This window comes from Alosa alosa, chromosome 16 (genome assembly GCF_017589495.1).
Source record: "Alosa alosa isolate M-15738 ecotype Scorff River chromosome 16, AALO_Geno_1.1, whole genome shotgun sequence".
Lineage (NCBI taxonomy): Eukaryota > Metazoa > Chordata > Actinopteri > Clupeiformes > Clupeidae > Alosa > Alosa alosa.
Window position 1 is genome coordinate 3,725,436 of NC_063204.1, and position 20,985 is coordinate 3,746,420.

At 45.7% G+C, this 20,985-nt stretch overlaps 1 protein-coding gene across 1 annotated transcript in view; it reads right to left on the minus strand.

Annotated features, from left to right (window-relative positions):
• The window catches only part of stk17a (serine/threonine kinase 17a), a 40,772-nt gene that overhangs the window by 8,853 nt on the left and 10,934 nt on the right, over positions 1-20,985 (minus strand). The window contains exon 2 of the mRNA XM_048266022.1: positions 17,375-17,586. Coding sequence (XP_048121979.1) covers positions 17,375-17,520 — 146 coding nt within the window. The 5' untranslated portion in view covers positions 17,521-17,586. The remainder of the gene's footprint in view (positions 1-17,374; positions 17,587-20,985) is intronic.

A 20,985-nucleotide genomic window follows, 5' to 3' on the forward strand; every position in this document is an offset into this window, starting at 1 on the left:
TCTCTCCCCGGCCTGTTATTTTGAAAGCGTATGTTTTACCATTTGCAGTATGACGTTATCCATTGCTAAATTAGGGCTCATCATAGACTAGCTAACCACAAAGCTAGCTAATGCCATGAATATCAGTGGAAGACCGCTAACGTTAACATTAATGAGCTTGGAAACCACAACAAACTTATTCTGCCTAAATAAAGTAATGATTACTGTATTTATAACTAGTATATCTGTAGTTACAGTCCCTGCATTGTAAAATGTAAGTTAGACGTGCAAGGAGTGAACATTTAGACAGAGAAAAAGTATCAAACGTAGCTTGTGCACAACGTAGCTTGTGCATAAAAGTTAGCTTTTTTTTTTACACGTGTGTGAAATCCAATGACGCCAAGTGTGCGTTTTAGAGGCCGTTTACACGACACCGCCGGGTGGATTTTCTCTTACCGCTTTCACACCTTTAACGAATCCGGCAAGAAAAAACCTTGCGTGTACACACAGAGGTGTAACCGGCTAAATGTGCTGTAGTGCATATGCCAGACCAGTCGATGGCGCCGCTGTGCAGAAGATTCACGATCATTTTGGCGTGAATCGCTGCGAAGAAAAACATTGTTGAAACAGTTTGTTAAGCCAGAGAATGTCTAACGTTAATAAGTGCTCTGGTTAAGCAGTCGCATGAAATAAGGAGACTACAGACAATTCAGTTTTCAATTCAACTGTTAAACTAATAAAGTTAATTTTCAAGGTATGTGACTGCTATGTGAAATTTCAAATGCTTAGCCTACGCATTGCATTAGGTCTGAGCACCACTGGAGAAAACACTAACATGCAGTAAGCTAATGTTTAACTAAGTTAAGCCACTAAAGGCTGATAGGCTACATTGTGCACATAAATCATGACAGGGGAAAGAAAAGCATTTTAATATGATAAATAAAAGGTTTGGTTTGTTTCGACAAGCAACATGTCAGGTCGAGTTGAGAGGTGGGGCTATGTCGTCATAAAGTTGCCGGCTTCGCACCTACAGGCGAAAGTTAGCCGGCGGTGTCAAAAGTTCCCACTTCGGAAGCCGGTTTCAAAAGCTATCGGTTTCAGTCTCCTAAACTGCCGGCGTCGTGTACATGCAAGGCATAACCGTTAACAAAACCTCACCGGTTTCACAAAAACCGGCGTCGTGTGCACGGCCCCTCAGTTTCAGACTGTCGTTCAGCCGCAGCATTAACGAGTTACATAATGGATTTAGATCAGTAAATAGTAGGTTTTAGAAGGCAGGCAGCAACGATCGATCGATAGATCGATAGATACTTTATTGATCTTTATTGATCCCCAGGGGAAATTCAAGAAATTGATTGAAAATGGTTTGATGTAGCTTGATGGAAATAATTTTAAAAGTGCAGGTAAAGGGATAAGCAAGCTGACATTGTAATTATAAGGTAGCTTATAAGGCAATAGGGACTAATTATTACGCACGCACACTCAAACATTTAGGAGTGACCTTTATCTTGTTTAATGATAATACAAATGATGATGATAGTAATAATGTCATCATTATTTTTTTGTAATTATTAAGTCTTATTTCAAAGTTATATTTATGAAGCTTACCAAGTCTTTTAATACTGGTAACTTTGATTTGGTTGTTGTTGTTATTGTGTTTTTGTTCAAAAGACTAAGTTTCATATCTTAAGTTTCTATTTTTATACATGTTACTTACCAGAACTTTAATATATTTCGATGTTCCTCTGTTCCACTGTGACAATATTATTTAAAAATAAATAAGTTTGTTTTTAAAATGCATTATCATATTATTTTAGTCAATACTCATAAATAACTACAAATAACTAATGTTAGGGAAATCCGTTAATGTTTTGTTGCGCGTTTTTGAAAAAAAAAAAAAAAAAAACATATATATCGGCCGATATATCGGAATATCAGATTTTTAAATCAACAAATATTTGTATCGGTATCGGCCTTCAAAATCCTTTATCGATCGGGCTCTAGTCTAGTCTGAACATAGCCTTACTAGCTGTGTTATTGCCCAAGTTGATTTTGTGTATGTTTGTTGGATGTGAACCCTGGCTGTTCCATTTTCTCAAAGTTGAACGATAAAGACTTCAAACCTCGAATCCTTCATCTCCCTGTTAGGCCACAGTTTGGGATGTGGCGTCCTGGTGTCACAGTTTGGGAGCTGGCGTCCTGGGTGTTTGGGAGGTGGCATCCTGGGTGTTCTTGTGCTTGTACTGAACTTGCCAAACCTCCAATTAGTAAATGACTGGGATGAGTCCCCTTAACGAGCTACAGTTGAAGAGCCTTGAGCCCAGTGGCCCGGAACATGGACTGTTCAAAAACATGTGGGAGTGGCACATCTGCACTAAAACACGGGCATGTAAAAACAAAACCAATCCCACATCTGTGGGGTATTCCAGAAAGCAGGTTTACTAGCTTAACTGGGTATGTTAACCCAGAGTTAGTGGTAAACCTGGGATTTCAGTTCCAGAACGCTCAAATATGATCAGGCTATGTAAGTAACTATGGTAACATAGGCTCTGAACTTAACCTGGTAGGGGGTAGGTTTTGTTCAGGTTATGCTCAATTATGTTCGGTTATTTCAGTGCATGTTCAACCAGGCCGCTATTTTTACACTTGTCACACAATGACGTTTGATTTTGAAGAAGGTCCGATTGACAAAGAAGCACAAAATCATGTAATATTTATCCGTGGAATTAGCCGTGAGAGGGCGATAAGACCACATCACCACATGATGGCCCATCCTTTCTTTTCCAAACGAGTTTTTCAAGAGCGCTATAGTTTTTCCGCTGAATCCTAAATTTGGCTAGGCTACTTGAAAAGCATTCTCGACTCCATCCTTACATTAGGCTACGAATGGATTAGAATAGAATAAAATAAATCTTAGCTAGCCAACACCATAGGACATTTGCCTTTGGCTCACCAGACATCGGATGGACAAAAAAACATCTCAGACACACTGAAGATATAATTACAGTGCAGTAGGCTACAAAAAAGGGAAAACATAGAAAATGAATAAATAAGTTTAAATATAGACTACATAACAGCTCAGCCAGGTATGCGTGTTGTCACTAGTTTGGTTAAGAATGCCATTTGGGATAAAATAGTTTTTGCCTCTCTCCAAATACTTAAATTATATGCATCGATTATCGCTCTCCGACTGGGAGTTTTTGTAACGTTAGTATTGGAGACGCAGAGCATATCGGCAAGCTGTCGGTCGGTGCGTAAAGTTTGACTTGCGCTAAAGCAGTTCCTGCGCAACTTCATTCTTTTTCCTGGACACAAACCCACGAGGATCATTAGAGTGTCATTTCACCAACTGGCAGGTCAGCATCACTTAGCCTATTAAACTTTCCAAATGTGCACTGAAATGTGTCCAATAGGCTACCCATGCCTTCCGACATTCTTCACCCTTCCGATAATGGAGGCGCAAAAGTTTAACTTGGCCGACAGCTGCAGAACCCGCGTTAAAATAGAAAATTACATTTGGGATTCTCAAAGAATTCTATGGCCCACTCAATCTGTTACAAGTTAGGCTAGTTTAAGAAAGCATCATTTAAAGCAGTCAATACAATAGCCTACGTGATGTCCACTGAATTATTTAATTGTGTTTTTGACATTAAATACGCATTTCAGTGGTCAGTTAGGCTATTCTCTGCCAAGCAGGGTCTCGGACGCAGACACTTAAGTATCGCTCTTTTTGGTTATTACAGTTCTCTCCTCCTCGTAAGCCTCGACTACTCCGCCTCTGAAAAATACGGTGCTCTTCGTTTCGCCGGTTTCGCTCATGGTTTCGACTCTCAATAGATGATGTCTTTATAAGTTCGCCGTGAACGCGCACAACTCTAGGTTATCTAACACAGGGTTGATTGAACTAACTGGTAACCGGTGTTTTGGAACCGACAGCTCGGGTTTAGTCGCCACAGGTTCAGACAACCCAGAGGTTAAGTTTTATCTCAGTGTTTGTTAAACCTCCTTTCTGGAATACCCCTCTGAACTAAAACCCGGGCATGTAAAAACAAAACCAGTCCCACATCTGCACTAAAACACGGACATGTAAAAACAAAACCAGTCCCACATCTGCACTAAAACACGGACATGTAAAAACAATCCCACATCTGTCCAGACTATGCACTCAAACAACCCCCTCCCCACACACACAAAAAGTGCAAGCGCAGCATTTCCGCTGGCCCAGATCACCGCTCTGTGTGTGTGTGTGTGTGTGTGTGGAGGTGGACGAGGAGAGTCCAGCTGGCAGCGGCTGGATGGGAGATAGGCGCGCACACACACACACACACACACACACACACACACACACACACACTGTCACACGCACACACACGTCTCCAGAGCTGTGTTTCCCATAAGAGCCGAAACTCCCCTGCATGATGACCCCCAGCAGACTCCTGGGCGTGGCTGACTGTGCTTGCTCTCAGATGTCACCTGTGTGCTGTGTGTGTGTGCTGTGTGTGTGTGTGTGCTGTATGTGTGTGGTGTGTGTTGTGTGCTGTGTGCTGTGTGTATGTGTGTGTGCTGTGTGTGCTGTGTGTGCTGTGTGTGTGTGTGCTGTGTGTGTGCATAGCCTATGCTGCATTTCAAATAGGAAGCGCACGCTTAAAACGTCCATGTTAAACAACGAACAAATGAGTGAGGCGGTTCAAACACTGCCAGGCCCAAGCAGACTAGCCTTAAAAGTTTTTTCAGAGGCCAGACGCGATGATGATAAATTGGTAACGTCTGAAGCCTCAGATGTCCGGTCAACTCCACCACCACCAGATAAAAAGCAGAAGTGTCGGGCGTATCTGTCGGAATCAGTGACATTGGAAGTGGAGTTGCAGGGGGTGCGGCCGCTCCAAGACACTGAACATAACATTTCCCAGAATAGGAAACATTTCTTAATTTATTGTCATCAAATAAAAAGGCATAGCATTAGGGGGTAGTGGTGTGAGCGCTCATTCTTGTGCGTGCGCATCTGTGCAAGTTAAACAGTGGAACCACTGGAGATAACGTGGGTAGCAGCAACAAACAACGTAGCCTTTTTAAAACAACGAACGAAGCGGACTCTTGCTGTCCATGAAAAGATACTGGCTAGATCTTGTTAGGCATGTTTAAGTTAGGCTAATGAACATGTTGCATTATATACAGCCTGATTATGTCATTCTTTAAGCTACATAGCCTGTCTCCAGTTTTCCTCAATTTGACTAATTAAGAAGGCATAATAGGATATTTGACCGGCATATCATCAAAATGTCCGGAAAACGAAACCTCTGCCGGTCACTTTGACCGGCACCATTTTTTTCTAGCGGAAACTGTGTGTGTGTGTGTGTGTGTGTGTGTGTGTGTGTGTGTGCGTGCTGTGTGTGTGTGTGTGTGGCGGCTGGAGTTTCGGCCGGCAGGGGAACTCCCTCTGCACCTCAGAGGGTGGCGCGGGTGGGGTGGGGTGGCTGGAGCCAGGACTTTTGTTTAGCTGCGCTTTGTTCAGCTTTTTTTAACACACACACACACACACACACACACACACACACTGTTACTTAAATGATTGCAGTGTGAAACTGTGAAAAGCTGGCGTGTGTTTCAGGGTGTGTCTGAATGTGTGTGTGTGTGTGTGTGTGTGAATGGGCGAGAGACAAGAGGGATAGAGTGAGTGAGGCAGAGAGAACGTTTACATGGCTCTAAACACACACATGTAGACGGAAACGTGACATGTGAGTTGTCACTCAACAGTCGATTAATCCGCAGCGTGCCAGCTCTTTATGACATGACTGGAAACGAGAACGTTTACTGGGCTGTGAACACACACACACACACACACACGTCGTGTGGGCCCTGCTGGTGTTAAAAGGCTACGCTACACACACACACACACACTCTCACTATGACACATTTCTGCCCCCATTGTATGTGTGGCAATGACATGGTCTAGCCAGCTACATTATAGAGGATAGATAGGCCTGACAGTTTCCCAAGAGAAAGTCTGAAGCTGAAGTTCCTTTCAAACCTTTACTTAGGTTTCACCAGAGCCAGTCTATGTCCTTATTAGACATTCTCTGGTTTCACTGTAAAACTAAGCAGACCTCACAGAAAAGAAACTATTGCATTAGCTTATGGCTAATGTATATGAGAAATCCCATAGACATGCTAACGAAATCCTAAGATATCTGGAAAAGAAAGGACTCATACCTCCTCCAAGTGTATTGAGTCATTTGTGTTGAATTCGGTGCACTTTTGTAGTGTGCAGGTCAATTCTGGGTTCTAAACTTTGTACATAATTATTATTTTTATAGTCAGTAAAATAGTAGGCCTACTTTGTGTGATTAAGTCCTTTATTTTTTGTTATAGTTAATTTACATTGTGTTGTGTTTTGCAAATAAAGTAGCTTTAAATAGCCAAACTAGGCTAGATCAAGGTCATTGTTGAAATTACTGCATGCAAATCACTGAATGCTATGCAGAGGTGCCTAATCTTTAGGCCATCTGATGTACAGTATAGGCTTCCCTAGGCCTTCCCGTGTTCATGGGATTTCTTTGACAGTTGCAAAGGGAAAAATGTGAGGATAGTCTTCTTTGCGCCCAGTGTACAAGTACGACATTCCAACCACTCAGCTCTTCGTCAGATAGGCCTACACCATTACCTGTTGCAATATGTCTGTGTGCATTCCTACATTAGCCTACGTCTATTTCTTTGATAATGATTTGCTACAACGTAACAATAACCCGCTATTATTATTAGGACTCAACACGCTTTGGTGGTATATGCTGTGGGCTTTAATTAGCGCATTTCGGGTAGTCTATCCTACATCTGGGCAATACTTATTGAACAAATTGCAGTCTACATGCCATGACAAATATTACCAGTAGTACTGACCGAACATGAAATAGATTGTTTACAAGTTATGGTAATGTTATTCTGGCGTGAACATTGCGTTTTCATCACGTTAGCACCTATATGATTACAGCTCGTTATGTCTCGTCAAAATGATTACAGCTCGTTATGTCTCACAAAATTCATTGATGAAGGAAGGTTCGCTTAATCCCAGAGAACCATACTCGTTTCACTTAGGCTAGACTAAAACAGAAGAGAAGAACTGGCACTAACCATGTAGTCGGTTTTCTATAGCATATTAAGTTAACCTGCCGCTCTTTGAACAAAAATGTTGGGATATGTCTGCAGGTGTTTAGCCAAGTTCCATGCGTAGCCTACTGCTTTTAAAATGACTTTGAAACATATTTCACAAACGGGCCTCTGTGTACCTGATGGCTTGCCTTCACTATTCGCGATGTATCCGAAATAGTAGCAGATTTCACTTCACCTTTTGTTTTATCCACAAGGCCGAGGGCGGTCGGCAAAGAACTACTATATGTTGACGTTGGCTGCGCACTCACTCACTCAGAGCTGCCTGCTTGACACGTACTTGCCTAGATGCGCAAGGAGCAGTGAGAGCAGCAGTTCACGAGACACAGAACGTTAATTTTAATAAAGTATCGATTTTAAAAACGTCGGAAATCGTATCGTTTTTTGCGTTAAGGCATCGTGATACCTTTTAAGTATCGATACACCGTGCAACACTACATATAATACCGTTACTTTAACGCATCAATGCCACTTGAACGAAGTAGCTGCACGAAATAAACATTAGGCTGCGTGCGACCGCGTGTGACAACGTGGACCACTAGCACTACCACGTGACTTGCTCTGCTGCAGCCAGGGGCTTCTCACGCATTCACCTCCTGGCTTAGTGAATGTATGGGGGTTCAATGCGTGATTTCGGGTGTTTTCCCCCCTAAGTAATTTAAATACTCGATAATGTCAATTTGCACATCGTTAAAACAGCAATCACGATATTATCGCAGATGATATATTTATCGCCCACCCCTACGCTACACACGTTGTGTGGGCCCTGCTGGTGTTAAAAGGCTATGCTACACACACACACACACACACACACACACATCGTTTGGGCCCTGCTGGTGTTAAAAGGCTACGCTACACACACACACACACGTCGTGTGGGCCCTGCTGGTGTTAAAAGGCTACACTACACACACACACAGTGTGGGCCCTGCTGGTGTTAAAAGGCTACGCTACACACACACACACACACACACGCATGTCGTGTGGGCCCTGCTGGTGTTAAAAGGCTACGCTACACACACACACGTCGTGTGGGCCCTGCTGGTGTTAAAAGGCTACGCTACACACACACACACACACACACACACACACACACACACACACACACAGTGTGGGCCCTGCTGGTGTTAAAAGGCTACGCCACACACACACACACACACACACACACACACACACACACACGTCGTGTGGGCCCTGCTGGTGTTAAAAGGCTACGCTACACACACACACACACACACACACACACACACACACACACACACACACGTCGTGTGGGCCCTGCTGGTGTTAAAAGGCTACGCTCACACAGCCGTGGACATGCTGGAGCGCTCGTGTTGTCCATTAAACTAAAAGCAGCTCAATAAAGCGCTCCTTCCATTCTTCCAACGTGGCCGCTGGGTAACAATGGAATGAGCTGTAAAAACGGCCGTGCGATTCCAGAGGCCGCTACAGTGAGGCCGAGTGTGCCGGGCGGGTCATTAATCAATGGGCAGGGGATGGGAGAGCAATGGGCCGGGGAAGGGAGAGCATTGATCCCCCTCGTTTGATCCTCCAGCACATGGAGAGCGCAATTCTGTCCAAGCTGACAGTAATGACCCCATTCCACCCCCTCACTCACTCACACACACACACACACACACAATGTACTGTATGCACTCACACACACGCACGTCATGTATGCACTTACTCACACACACACACACACACACACACACCACACACACACCACAAACACACGCACGTCATGTATGCACTCACTCACACATGTGCGCATACACACACACACAATGCATGCACTCACGCATACACACACATATACACACACACTATGTATGCACCTCATGCACCTCACACACACACACACACACACACACACACTTTTGCAGCAGCACAGGATTTGTACATGAAACTGTAACGTGACAACTGCACACACTGTTTCATTTCAAAGCCATCACAATGGGAACTTGTTCTTTCTAGTGCTGCTGGTTAACTGCTTTCAACTGCACTGACCCAATTCTGTTTCCACTATCCCCACGGTAACCGAAAAACTGGACAGCACCATAACTCAATGAGCCTCCTTACACTTACTTTATACTTGTTGCCTTTTTCTTAATTCTGACTTTGCCATAACATGTCTAAATGAACAGATTTCAACCAATGAACAAAATCCCTACTCAAATTCCTCTGTAGGTTGCCATAAAAAAGTAAAAAAAATAAAATAAAAACCTCTAAAGTGCAAAACAAATGGTTCCAATATGAGATATAGACATGATGCACTATAGGCCTGTATGTTCATTAGTCTGCTCAATATAGACATGATGCACTATAGGCCTGTATGTTCATTAGTCTGCTCAATATAGACATGATGCACTATAGGCCTATAATATATATAATATGAGATATAGACATGATGCACTATAGGCCTATAATATATATAATATGAGATATAGACATGATGCACTATAGGCCTGTATGTTCATTAGTCTGCTCAGCCCCACTAAGCTGAAAGCATGGCCCTAGTCATTGTCCCATACGCAGTTAGTCTCTGCAGAGAGGGGCAATCCCATTGCACAGGACCCCCACCCGCTGCCCCGCGGGCCTCTCTGGAGATTACGGCGCTATAGTGCTGCCCCCCCCCCCGCTCACATGCAGCGTCTGAGCACACTGACATAATGAACTCCCCTAGGGTCACCTAGTGCAGGGGGAGGCCGGACTCCACAGCCCAGCCCAGCCCAGCCCGGTCCAGCCCAGCCCAGCCCAGCCCAGCTGGACCCCAAAACATGTGAATAGCGCTCATCCACAACTCCCACATATACCCCCAACTGTGCCCTAGTGCCCCCAAAATATCCATCAGACTACAGCACCCCACAGACAGGGGAAAGACCCAAGAGACAAAAAAAAAAGGGGGGGGGGGAATGACCCATCCTTTACAGCTGCGCTCTCTTTTTCTCTCTCCGTCTCTTTCCCTCTCTCTCTTTCTTTCTCTCTCTGTCTCTTTCTCTCCCTCTCTCCCCCTCTCCCCCTCTCCCCCTCTCTCATGTGCTAGCTCCTCATAATGACACCATGCATTCCGCTCTACTTCCCCTCGATACAGGAGGGAAAAAAAAGTTTAAAAAAAGAAAGATAAAATGGTTCCATTATCAGTTGTGAATAGCACCACCAGAGCCAGTGTGTGTGTGTGTGTGTGAGAGTGTGTGTGTGTGTGTGTGAGAGTGTGTGTGTGTGTGTGTGCTTTCCTTTATTAAATTGCATTCTCCCTCTCTCTCTCTGCACCTCCTGGCCTGCGTCTCTGGAGGAGAGGAGAGGAGGAGAGGAGAGGAGAGGAGAGGAGAGGAGGAGAAGAGAGGAGAGGAGAGGAGGAGAGGAGAGGAGAGGAGGAAAGGAGAGGAGAGGAAGAGAGGGGAGGAGAGGAAGAGAGGGGAGGAGAGGAGAGGGGAGGAGAGGAGGAGAGGAGGAGAGAGGAGAGGAGAGGAGGAGGAGAGGAGAGAGCTGGGATTTGCCAGGCCAGCCGGTTGGTCCAGGCTGAGGGGGATTTAAGACTGTGGGGAAGCTGTGCGGCAATTAAGGGATATTTTCAAGGAAGATTAAATACTAATACACGCAACAAACACAATGTAATCTCACTGGGGCAATTCTGGATGCCAAATCCGCAAGCGAGAAAGAGAAAGAGAGAGGGAGGGGGGGGAGTGAGAGAGAGCGAGAGAGAGACAGAAAGAGAGAGAGAGAGAGAGGGAGGGAGAGAGAGAGAGAGGGAGGGAGAGAGAGGGAGGGAGAGAGAGACCCAGTCGGCCCAAATCCAAGCACATCTCCCCTGCTGTCTGGAAAAGCTTTTGACTTCGACGGGTCATCATTTTTTGGTCGATGTTTTGTCTGGTTGGTTGCAATATGGGTTTTGGTCTCAAACCGATCAGAGTGCAGTGAGGTGTTCGCCACCAACAAAGACTGAATTTAAATAAAAACATAGCCAAGTCCAGAACACCTGTGATTGGCCGTATTTAATCGCAACTCCAACTTTGCAGAGATTCATTTCTAGGGGAATCACTGGGCGTTTCAGCTAAATGAGCAGAACACACACACACACACACACACACACACACACACACACTGCCCTTGGCCTTGAGCTTAGCATGCTAATCTGCAGAGGCGCAATCAATTATCTCTCCAATAACCCCTCCCGACCCCATCACAGCAGGCCTGGCCAGAAGCCGCTTTACTGGAAAACCAGCAGGTCGTCCGAGCCGCCGCCATAGAAACCTAATGCCCGTGGATCTGGTGCCACATGGGCCGAAGGCTGAGCTTACGCCCATGTTCTGGGGCGCTTCGCTCCACGGACAGCCTCTCTCCTCTGGGACAGGGACCACAGCGTCCAGTACCACTAGAGCAGTCTGAGAACAGCTGAAACCAGAGGTGAGTCAGTGTTACTTGCTGCAAAACTCTAATGTAACATTTGAAAATAAAAACGCTTATGGAACAGGAGCATGTTTAGAATGACACCACTGGACACTGAAACACACAACACAACCAGCAGCAGCGTTTCAAGCGCTTCACTAAAGAGACCCTGGCAGGGACTCCTCATGGTGGGGCTGGAGCAGACACACAGAACACACACACGCCGGCTCCTTCATAGCCTGGGCTGGTCCAGTGTGTGATGGCTGGTGACCCCATGGGTCCGGTTCTGCTTGGGAAACCGGACACAGCCCACATTTGCGTGAGGCCATGTGGTGCCCACTCTGGCTGTGGTCGTCGTGGCTTTATGAGCTGGCGAAGGGGACATGCCACGACTGCTCCTGCCACCTGTGCCCGGCACGCAAGTCCCCCAGCAAGCGATCAGGAGCGCCTGGAGCGGGCAGACCAATGAAACACTGGTGCCAAGGGCTATATATAGGAGGGAGGCCGAGGGAACCAGAACAATCCTCACTGGTGCCGTTTGAAAGCAGCCGTCTAGATTTCCTAAACGGAATACCATCTGTCTTTCTGCTGTTCCACTTCTAATGCACTAACACACACACACACACAGACAAAACACACACAAAACACACACACACACACACACACACAATCCTACAGTGTTTTCCATTTGGCCAGAAGTGTGAAGTATCTGTATAAAAGCGGGGCTAAGCGTCTCTAAATCCGCCCCGGCTTTGTGCTGTAGTGGGTGTGTTGTGGCGTGGCGTGGCATGCCAACCTCGATCCAGTGGGTCAATATGTGTGGCACAGTGGCCCCATCCCTACTGCGCCAGTCGCCCTGTGGGCAGCCGGGGGCACTACGCAGGGTTGGGGGATGTACAGGACTTGAGCTCCATCCATCCCAGCACATGCCATTCATTGGCAGCAGAGAGGAAATGAAAATGAGCACATACTGAGCTATTCAGAGCCCAAGCTGCCCTCCCTCCTTCCAAACAACACCACCACTGGCAGGGAAACAAGCAACCTATGGACACGGTTTTAGAGGAGAGGCATGAGAAAGCCCCAACACACACGCACACACACACACACATACACACACACAATGATTTACACACACACACGCACGCACGCCCCAACACAATGATTTCCTCACACTCTTGCAAAGTCTTTCCCCACATCACATCTTGTTTCTTATCTCTGTTGTGTCCTTCACACTTTTCGCTCACGTTCACTCCATATCTGCCCAACTCAACGCTCAACTCAACGCTTGGGCTGGGCGATATGGCTGAAAACTGTATCACGATATAAGTATTTCATATCAAGTCGATATCGATAATTATTGATTTTTACTTTTTTTATTTTATCTATTTCAGATAAGGACCTGAAGGGAAAAAAAGTTAAATTTAAACACTTTTATTTTAAACTTAACCTTCCTCTGATTTGAATCACCTCAGTTATCAATCAAAGCAAACAGGGAAAAGAAATAGCAACACAATCATGAAAAACACTTAAATAAATAATTGTGCACATAAGTCTGAATGAGCAGCACTGGTTGAAGCCTGGAAATATTGTAAACAAAGTAATTTGCTAGTTTATCATAGTAAGTCTACTGGTTAGACTGTTCAGTTTCCCCACGGGTGTTTAAGTTTCATATGAATACTTTTTCTCCTTGGGACAGGCCCGTTTGAGTCTTGGAAAATACTTTCCATTTGCATCGGAATTGAGTTGATTAGAATTTAGCAGTCAATTTCAATGCAACAGTTTTGAACAAATTTGTGCAGTGTGCTAATGATGCTAAACGGATTTAATAGCAATTCAGTCGTCTTGCACGATTGTGAATGTTTGGATTACATGCGCATGCTGAGGAGGGATGCACCTAGAGAGAGCACGGGGCAAGGACTCATTGAGAGTCTGTGTTGAGGTAGGCCTACTTCCATCGTCTACTCTGGTAGAGTTGCACATACTAGCTACAATGCAAGATATATTTAGCCTATTTAACGTAAGGCGGGAGGTGTGTGTTGCTTTTAATTATCGAATGTTCTATCGAACACATTTTTATTGATATCGATTACATGTCTATTGCGATACATATCACTATCGTTTTATTGCCCAGCCCTACTCAAACCAACACTCAACTCACTTGTAACTACTTGTAACCCCCCTCTCTTTCCTTGCTCCCTCATCTCTCTCCCTTCTCCCTCACGTGCCCTTGCGTCGCTCCATAAACAGAAGCCTCAGTGCGGTTGCTAAGCTCTGTGCCTCGGCAGATTTTAAATGCCCTCTCACTGGTCACTTGCTAGGGACCAGGGGCCGTATTCACAAAGAATTTTAAGGCTAAAAGTAGCTCCTAAGTGGCAAATTTAGGAGCAACTCCTAAAAATAATGGGCGTGTCACTCCTAACTTTAGGACTCCTAATTTTTTCCACTAAAAGTAATTCACGAAGCATTTTAGACCTAAAAGTAGCACCTAAGTCTGGGACAGCTTAAAAGAAGTCGAGAGGACTCCTAACTCACTAAGACCTATTCACAAACAGCTTTTTGTGGCATTTCACGTTGCGATGTTTTGAAATGGGTATGCGGCAACAGGAGCTTCCAATCGCGAGGGAACAATTTTGCATTGTAAGCATAAAAGGGATGCTATAACGCCACCAACAACAACCAAAACTACTCATTGTCAACATGTAAATGAAATGTAACGTTTCATTGTGAATCAAATTAAAATGTTTTCCTCTTTGCAAACGTACGCATATGGTGACAGATTAATTTAATAATGTTGCAAAGATAGGCTAGCCTACTGCATCAATCCGTAGGCCTGTTTCATTAGGCTACTAGGCTATTTGTTTTGCCTTACTGTTTATTCATTTAGGCTAGCCCTTTTTATTCAGTTATTCATCATCTTCCGTCCTTCGCACTACTTGTGTAGCGCACGCATTCTCAGACCTGTCACTCATCATCGTAAGGGAGGTATAGAGCTGGTAAGTCCCGCCCTTTGCTGGACCTCCAGATTGAAAAATCGTTAATGCAAGTGAATGTGAGAAAATAATTATTTTCTTGTCCCGTTTGAATTTTGCCATGAATGTGAACATAGGTTGTCTGTGAATTTTTAATATAAATTTTTAAGAATAAAGAATGCTACAATTGAGCGGGTAGAAGTTTGATCTTGGTTAAACTTTGTGTGAGAGCACTTTGTGGACTACAACTTTCCGCTAGACGACAGATCACTAGTTTCCCATAACAACCATCATTTGGTCGAGATGTAGAGGGTTATTAAGATCGACTTTGAACACAGTGAACCATACAACTTTACAATCACACTGTATCATAGTGTTAATATGTTGAGTGAAGCTAGACATGTTTCAAATATTTTTGTTACCATGTGTGTTTATTCCTGCCGTTACAAAAACTAGCATCTCAGCTTCTAATGTTAGCGATGAGCTCACGTCACAGGCGACATGTAGTCTTTCTCGTTATGTCTTTTCCACAACTGATAGCCGAAGAATAATATAATATACTGTCAAACTCGTAACATGAAAAATTATATTAAAAATTCACAGACGACATATGTTTACATTCATGGCACAAATCAAACGGGACCAGAAAATAATTATTTTCTCACATTCACTTGCATTGACGATTTTTCAATCTAGAGGTCCACTGGGGGTTTGGCGGATGGGCGGGACTTACCAGCTCTATTTGGAATCATTCCCGCGTTACAATCATCAGCCAATCAAGGTGGTCACTTCAGTCAAGCTCGTGCATGAGTAATGACGTCATCCATAGCGACGAAGACTCACTCTTAGTTTAGGAGTTGTCATTTTTCCTTACTAAGAGTAGGTCTGACAGGCTTTGTGAATAACTTTTAAGAGAAAACTCCTAGCTAAAATCTTTTAGCGCGATTTAGGAGTACTCCTAGTGGTAAGATAAAAGGCTTTGTGAATACGGCCCCAGGCCACTCTGTGGCCAGCCTGCCGGCTTGCTTACTTGCCGACCGCCTCAGTCGGACGGCCAAACATGGCCATGGCTGCCCTGGCATGCCCCCACTTGACCTCCCTCGCAAGCTTACAGCAAATGAGAGGATTTCAGCCGCATTTAAATGGTATGGGATCAATGGAACTCTCCGATGGGCTTGGGACCAAACCAGTGGACATGCACCCATGGCACGCACAGGCCACTCCAGCTGCTGAGTCAAAGTCATCATTTTACTACATAAATAAAAATGAAATACCAATGACTGAGATAACTGTGTAACTGTCACACTGAGTACTAGTCATACTGAGTACTATTCATACTGCGTACTACTCATACTGCGTGCTACTCATACCGAGTGCTAGTCATACCGAGTGCTACTCATACCGAGTGCTACTCATACTACTCATACTGCGTGCTAGTCATACTGAGTGCTACTCATACTGTGTACTACTCATACTACTCATACTGTGCACTACTCATACTGCGTGCTACTCATACTGAGTGCTACTCATACTGTGTACTGTATGTGAATAATGTGTGAAGGACACATCAGTAGTGGGACACTGATCCTAGTGGCCATGCCAGATACTAGATAGTGTAAGGAAACATCAATACACTCTCACTGGGCGCGGAGAGAGAGAGAGAGAGAGAGAGAGAGAGAGAGAGGGAGAGGGAGAGAGAGAGAGAGAGAGAGGGCACAGCTGGTGGAGTAGTGTCCATGTGATGGTTTACAAGCATAAGTGAAATCCGTGACAAATGAAGCAACCTTAGTTTGACCTTAGTTAGAAAAACACTGCATCCTCATGGCTTCCACACACACACACACACACACCTTAGTTCTGATTTGCTAGATAACCCTGGTGCTAATGCATGTGTGCTAGCAAAACACACACACTGTCACACAGTCGTGGCCCAGTGTCAGGGCAGTGTGTGTGTGTGTGTGTGTGTGTGTGTGTGTGTGTGGTGACCAGAATGGCACGTTGCTGAAATAGCGCTTGTTCACTGGGGCGTACTGGATATCGCTCGAGGCCTCACAACCGGATTACTGCTCACCCTGTCTCTCTCTCTCTCTCTCTCTCTCTCTTCTAATCCCCCCCTCTCTCTCTCTCTTCCATTTCTCTGCTCTCTCTCTCCTTCTCTCCTGCTCCAGATTCCCCCTCACCCCCCAGTCCCCCATCCCTCATAGTTTACCGGTCACTTTTTTCACATCTCATATATTTATGTCTTCCTCCAACCTTTTTACATTTGTGTGGTTAAGGGTTCATATTTTTTTTCTCACATACCCCCCATACCCTTAATACCCCCACTCCAGCCGAGTAGAAGCACAATGGGGGTAGGAATTCCTGCCTCCATATTTTAACAACTGGTCACGGTCCTGCCCTCCAATCACGGCTCCATGTGGGTCAGTGTGCTGCCCAAGTCCGAGTCCGAGGCCCAGTGTAGAAGGAGAGCTCGCCATGCGTGACGCCCAACGTGAACTTTCACCCACTTGGGATTTGGGTCCAGCACAAATCATGGCCACCTCAACAAGTGACCACCCTGCTCACTCCGTTTTGGTATTGTTATGTGTGGAGGACAATGGAAAACAGCCAATATGTAGATGTGTTGGAGTGTCCTGTGTATGCATGTAAAGAGTGTGTGTGTGTGTGTGTGTGTGTGTGTGTGTGTGCGTGCGTACAATAACAAACCAAGCACGAGAAACATTTTGCTGGACATTCCTTAGTATGCTAATGACTGGTGTGTATGTGTTTGAGTGCACATGCACATACGCGTGCATTTGGTTGGTGTGTGTGTGTGTGTGTGTGTGTGTGTGTGTGTGTGTGTGTGTGTGTGTGCGCGTAGTGTGTGCATGACTCACAATTCGAGCACGAGCACCATCTCGCTGGCCATCTCGTAGACCTGGTGCAGGTTGATGACGCGGTGGCTGGCAGTGGCGAGCTCCAGCACGGCGACCTCGTGAATGATCTCGGAGCGGCAGTCCTGCCCCTTTCGCCTCTTCCTCATGAACTTGGCGGCGTACTCTCGGCCCGAGCTCTTCTCCACACACTTCCTGACCACGCGAACTTCCCCCTGATGGACAAGACAAGGGGGTCTGTTTACATAGTGTTATCATACACACAGGTCTTAAGAGTCATTCACACCAAGAACGATAACAATAAACAAATCTCGTTCTCGTTAATATGAATGACGACGTTCACACATAAACTATAACGATAACGACATGAACGATATCGTTGGGGATCACTTTCAGAGCGATTTTAAGAACGATAAAAAGCTAATAGCCAATAAGAACCCATCAAATTTTAGCCGTCACATTCATTAACACAAAGAAAAGACTTTGTTTATCGTTGTTCAGTGTGAACGCTTTCATCGTTATGGTTATAGTTATCCTTATCGTTATCGTTCTTGGTGTGAACGGTCATAAAAGGTAACTTTTGTTGTTGACATTCAATAACATTTCAATGTAGAACTTCTATATTCTAGAACTTCTATATTCATGTGTATATTAAAAGCAGAGACGCTAAATGAGGTATATTTCATTCGGCTTTGAATCTCCAAAAAGAAACTTTCTCTCCCCCGGACCCCTCTCTATTTGTGCGACTCGCGCACGCACGCACACAGTTAATTTGCTCAAGGAGACTAATGGCTTGCCGTTGGAGTGTGTGTGTGTGTTGGGTTGGGGTGTGTGTGTTGGTGTTGGGGTGTATGTGGGGTTGGGGTGTGTGTTGGGGTTGGGGGGGGGTGTGTGTGGGGTTGGGGTGTGGGTGTGTGGGGTTGGGGGAGCGTGTGTGTGGGGTTGGGGGAGGGTGTGTGAGGTTGGGTTGGGGTGTGTGAGGTTGTGTGATGTTGGGTTGGGGTGTGTGAGGTTGTGTGATGTTGGGTTGGGGTGTGTGAGGTTGGGTGATGTTGGGTTGGGGTGTGTGAGGTTGGGTTGGGGTGTGTGTGTGTGTGGGGTTGGGGTGTGTGTGTGTGGGGTTGGGGTGTGTGTGTGTGTGTGGGGTTGGGGTGTGTTGGGTTGGGGTGTGTGGGGGTGGGGTTGGGGTGTGTGTGTTGGGAGACTGGCACGCTTGTTATCATTGGAGCTGAACATCTCTTTGTCTGGCCCAGCATGGCTGTGGGATGAAGTCATCGGGGATCCCGAGTCCATTTTCCAAGCACACAAGCGGCTGCTTTCAGGGAGGCTGAGAGAGGGGATCTGACCCATTTAGCCTCCAGATGCAGTGCCCCCGGAGTGCCTGTCCTTTTCTAGTATCATGGGCGGTGTGTGTGTGTGTCTGTGTGTGTGTGTGTGTGTGTGTGTGTGTGTGGCTAGTCAGTGCCACAGTCAGCGGCTGTACAGAGACTGGGCTCATTGAGGGCTTTGTTTAATTGAGTGCCATTTATCTTTACCAGCCTGAGTAATATAGGATTGAATTAATAACATGTCAACATGTCATACAGTATGTTTAGGTTGCCAATGTGCTATTCATCTGTGCCAATGCCATCTTCCAGGAGTGGTCAAAATCATAAAAAGGGCATTCATCTGTGCCAAAGCCATCTTCCAGGAGTGGTCAAAATCATAAAAAGGGAACCCCAGCCTTCAGACGAGTCTCTTGCTCGATAAATACTTTTGGTGTGATTTCGAGTGTGTGAAGTGAGCGTGGAGCTCCAGTGAGCGGTCAGCGAGGCGTGGCGTGGAGCTCCAGTGAGCGGTCAGCGAGGCATGGTGTGGGCAAACACACTCCTCACTCCTCAGCGTCAACTGCGCTCATGTTGTGCGAGGCCGGGAAGATTTAGCGGAGAAGAGTTAGCCAAGCTGTCGAGAGACTTACTGTCCGACGCAGCGCCGGAGGGGGGGGGCTGGACGGCTGCTGACCGGAGCTAGCCCCACTTATCCATCTGCCCCCTGACCCACTAAGGGCCATCACGCTGCGCTCGTGGCATTTGGAGGTGCTTTGTTTCTAATGTGCTTTCTTTTTTATTAAGTATATAGTGTATCAGGCTTGTTGCCTTTAATCAGATAGGACAGCCAAGAGTGACAGGGAGCCAGTGGGAGAGAGAGATGGGTTGGGATCGGGAAACGACCCAATGGGAGAGAGAGATGGGTTGGGATCGGGAAATAACCCAATGGGAGAGAGAGATGGGTTGGGATCGGGAAATAACCCAATGGGAGAGAGAGATGGGTTGTGATCGGGACTGATCGCTGGACCCATTTTTACCAGGATTTCTGTTTGCAGTTGGACCCAAATGTTGTATCAAAAGCATGGATACTGCCACTTGCACCACAGCACCCCCTTATTTGGGATTGTGAATTGAATTCTTAATATATTTCTTAATATATTAAAGCTAATAAACACATCCCTGTTTCTGAGGATTTGCATGTTGACAGGATTAAGGGCTGACAAATTAGATTTGCATGTTGCTCTCCTATTTTGTAACCTAGTTCATTATAGTTAGTTTTCCCTTTTGCTGACAGGAGTGACAGCCTGGTCTCCACAGCACTTACAACCAGCGTCTGATTCTATTACCGGAAGTGAGAGATAAGAGAGTGACCGATCTAGACAACCAGAGAAAGAGAGAACTCAGATCTTAGATGGCAGAGAACAGATGGAGATGCATGGACTGCTGCACTATTCAAATCCAAACGCTCCACTCTCTGTGTGCGGTCACTGGCTATGAGCGGTTGTGAAGGCTACGCGCTACAGTGCGGCAACCCACAGCTGAGGCCCATCAAAACACTCAGAGAGGAAATCTGGAAATATCTTCCAGATATTTATACTTCCACAGGTCGTCAGGAATCAGAGGCACGATTTAGGGCAGGGGGGACTGACACAGAGGCAGACAGGAATACAGCCAATACTCAGGAGAGCCCCAGAAGCTCAAGGCTAGCATTCCAATGAGCGAGAAAGATGAGAAAGACAGACAGAAAAACAAAGACTGAAATGAGGAAGAGAAAATGGCTGAAAGAGCATCCAAGACACAAACTCAGTCCCAAACAAAGCCATGTTGTTCCATTAGGGCCCGAGGTGCTATAATTGACCGTGAACAGCAACGCTCAGGTCAGTGTTGACTCTGGTATCTGCGTCTGCTGAGCCGAAGTCATGTGATCATGGTCATGGGTTTGGTCTGGGCCTCCAGGCTGGACAGGAAGCAATCCGCTTGAACCCCAGCGCCCCTCAGATTTACTACCAGCAGCTGTGGCCCGGCCTCCTTTCTGAAAACATGTCCTTAAAAACGAAAGATGAAAAAGATGAAAAGAAAGGAATGGAAGAGGGAGGAGAAGTGTGGAAACAAAGAAGCAAATCTGCTTGGACTTTACGCAGGCGTAAAAAACGCTGCCAGAGTAAAATGGGTCCTCTGGTTTGGGCATCTGTGTGAAGAAAGGGCAGAAGTAAAGAGAGAAAGAGGGCAGAAAGAGTTGTTTCCCCCTCACTCATGGAGTGCAGTCTGATTCTGAGGCCGAGACAAGAGCTGAAAGTGAGCCAGGCT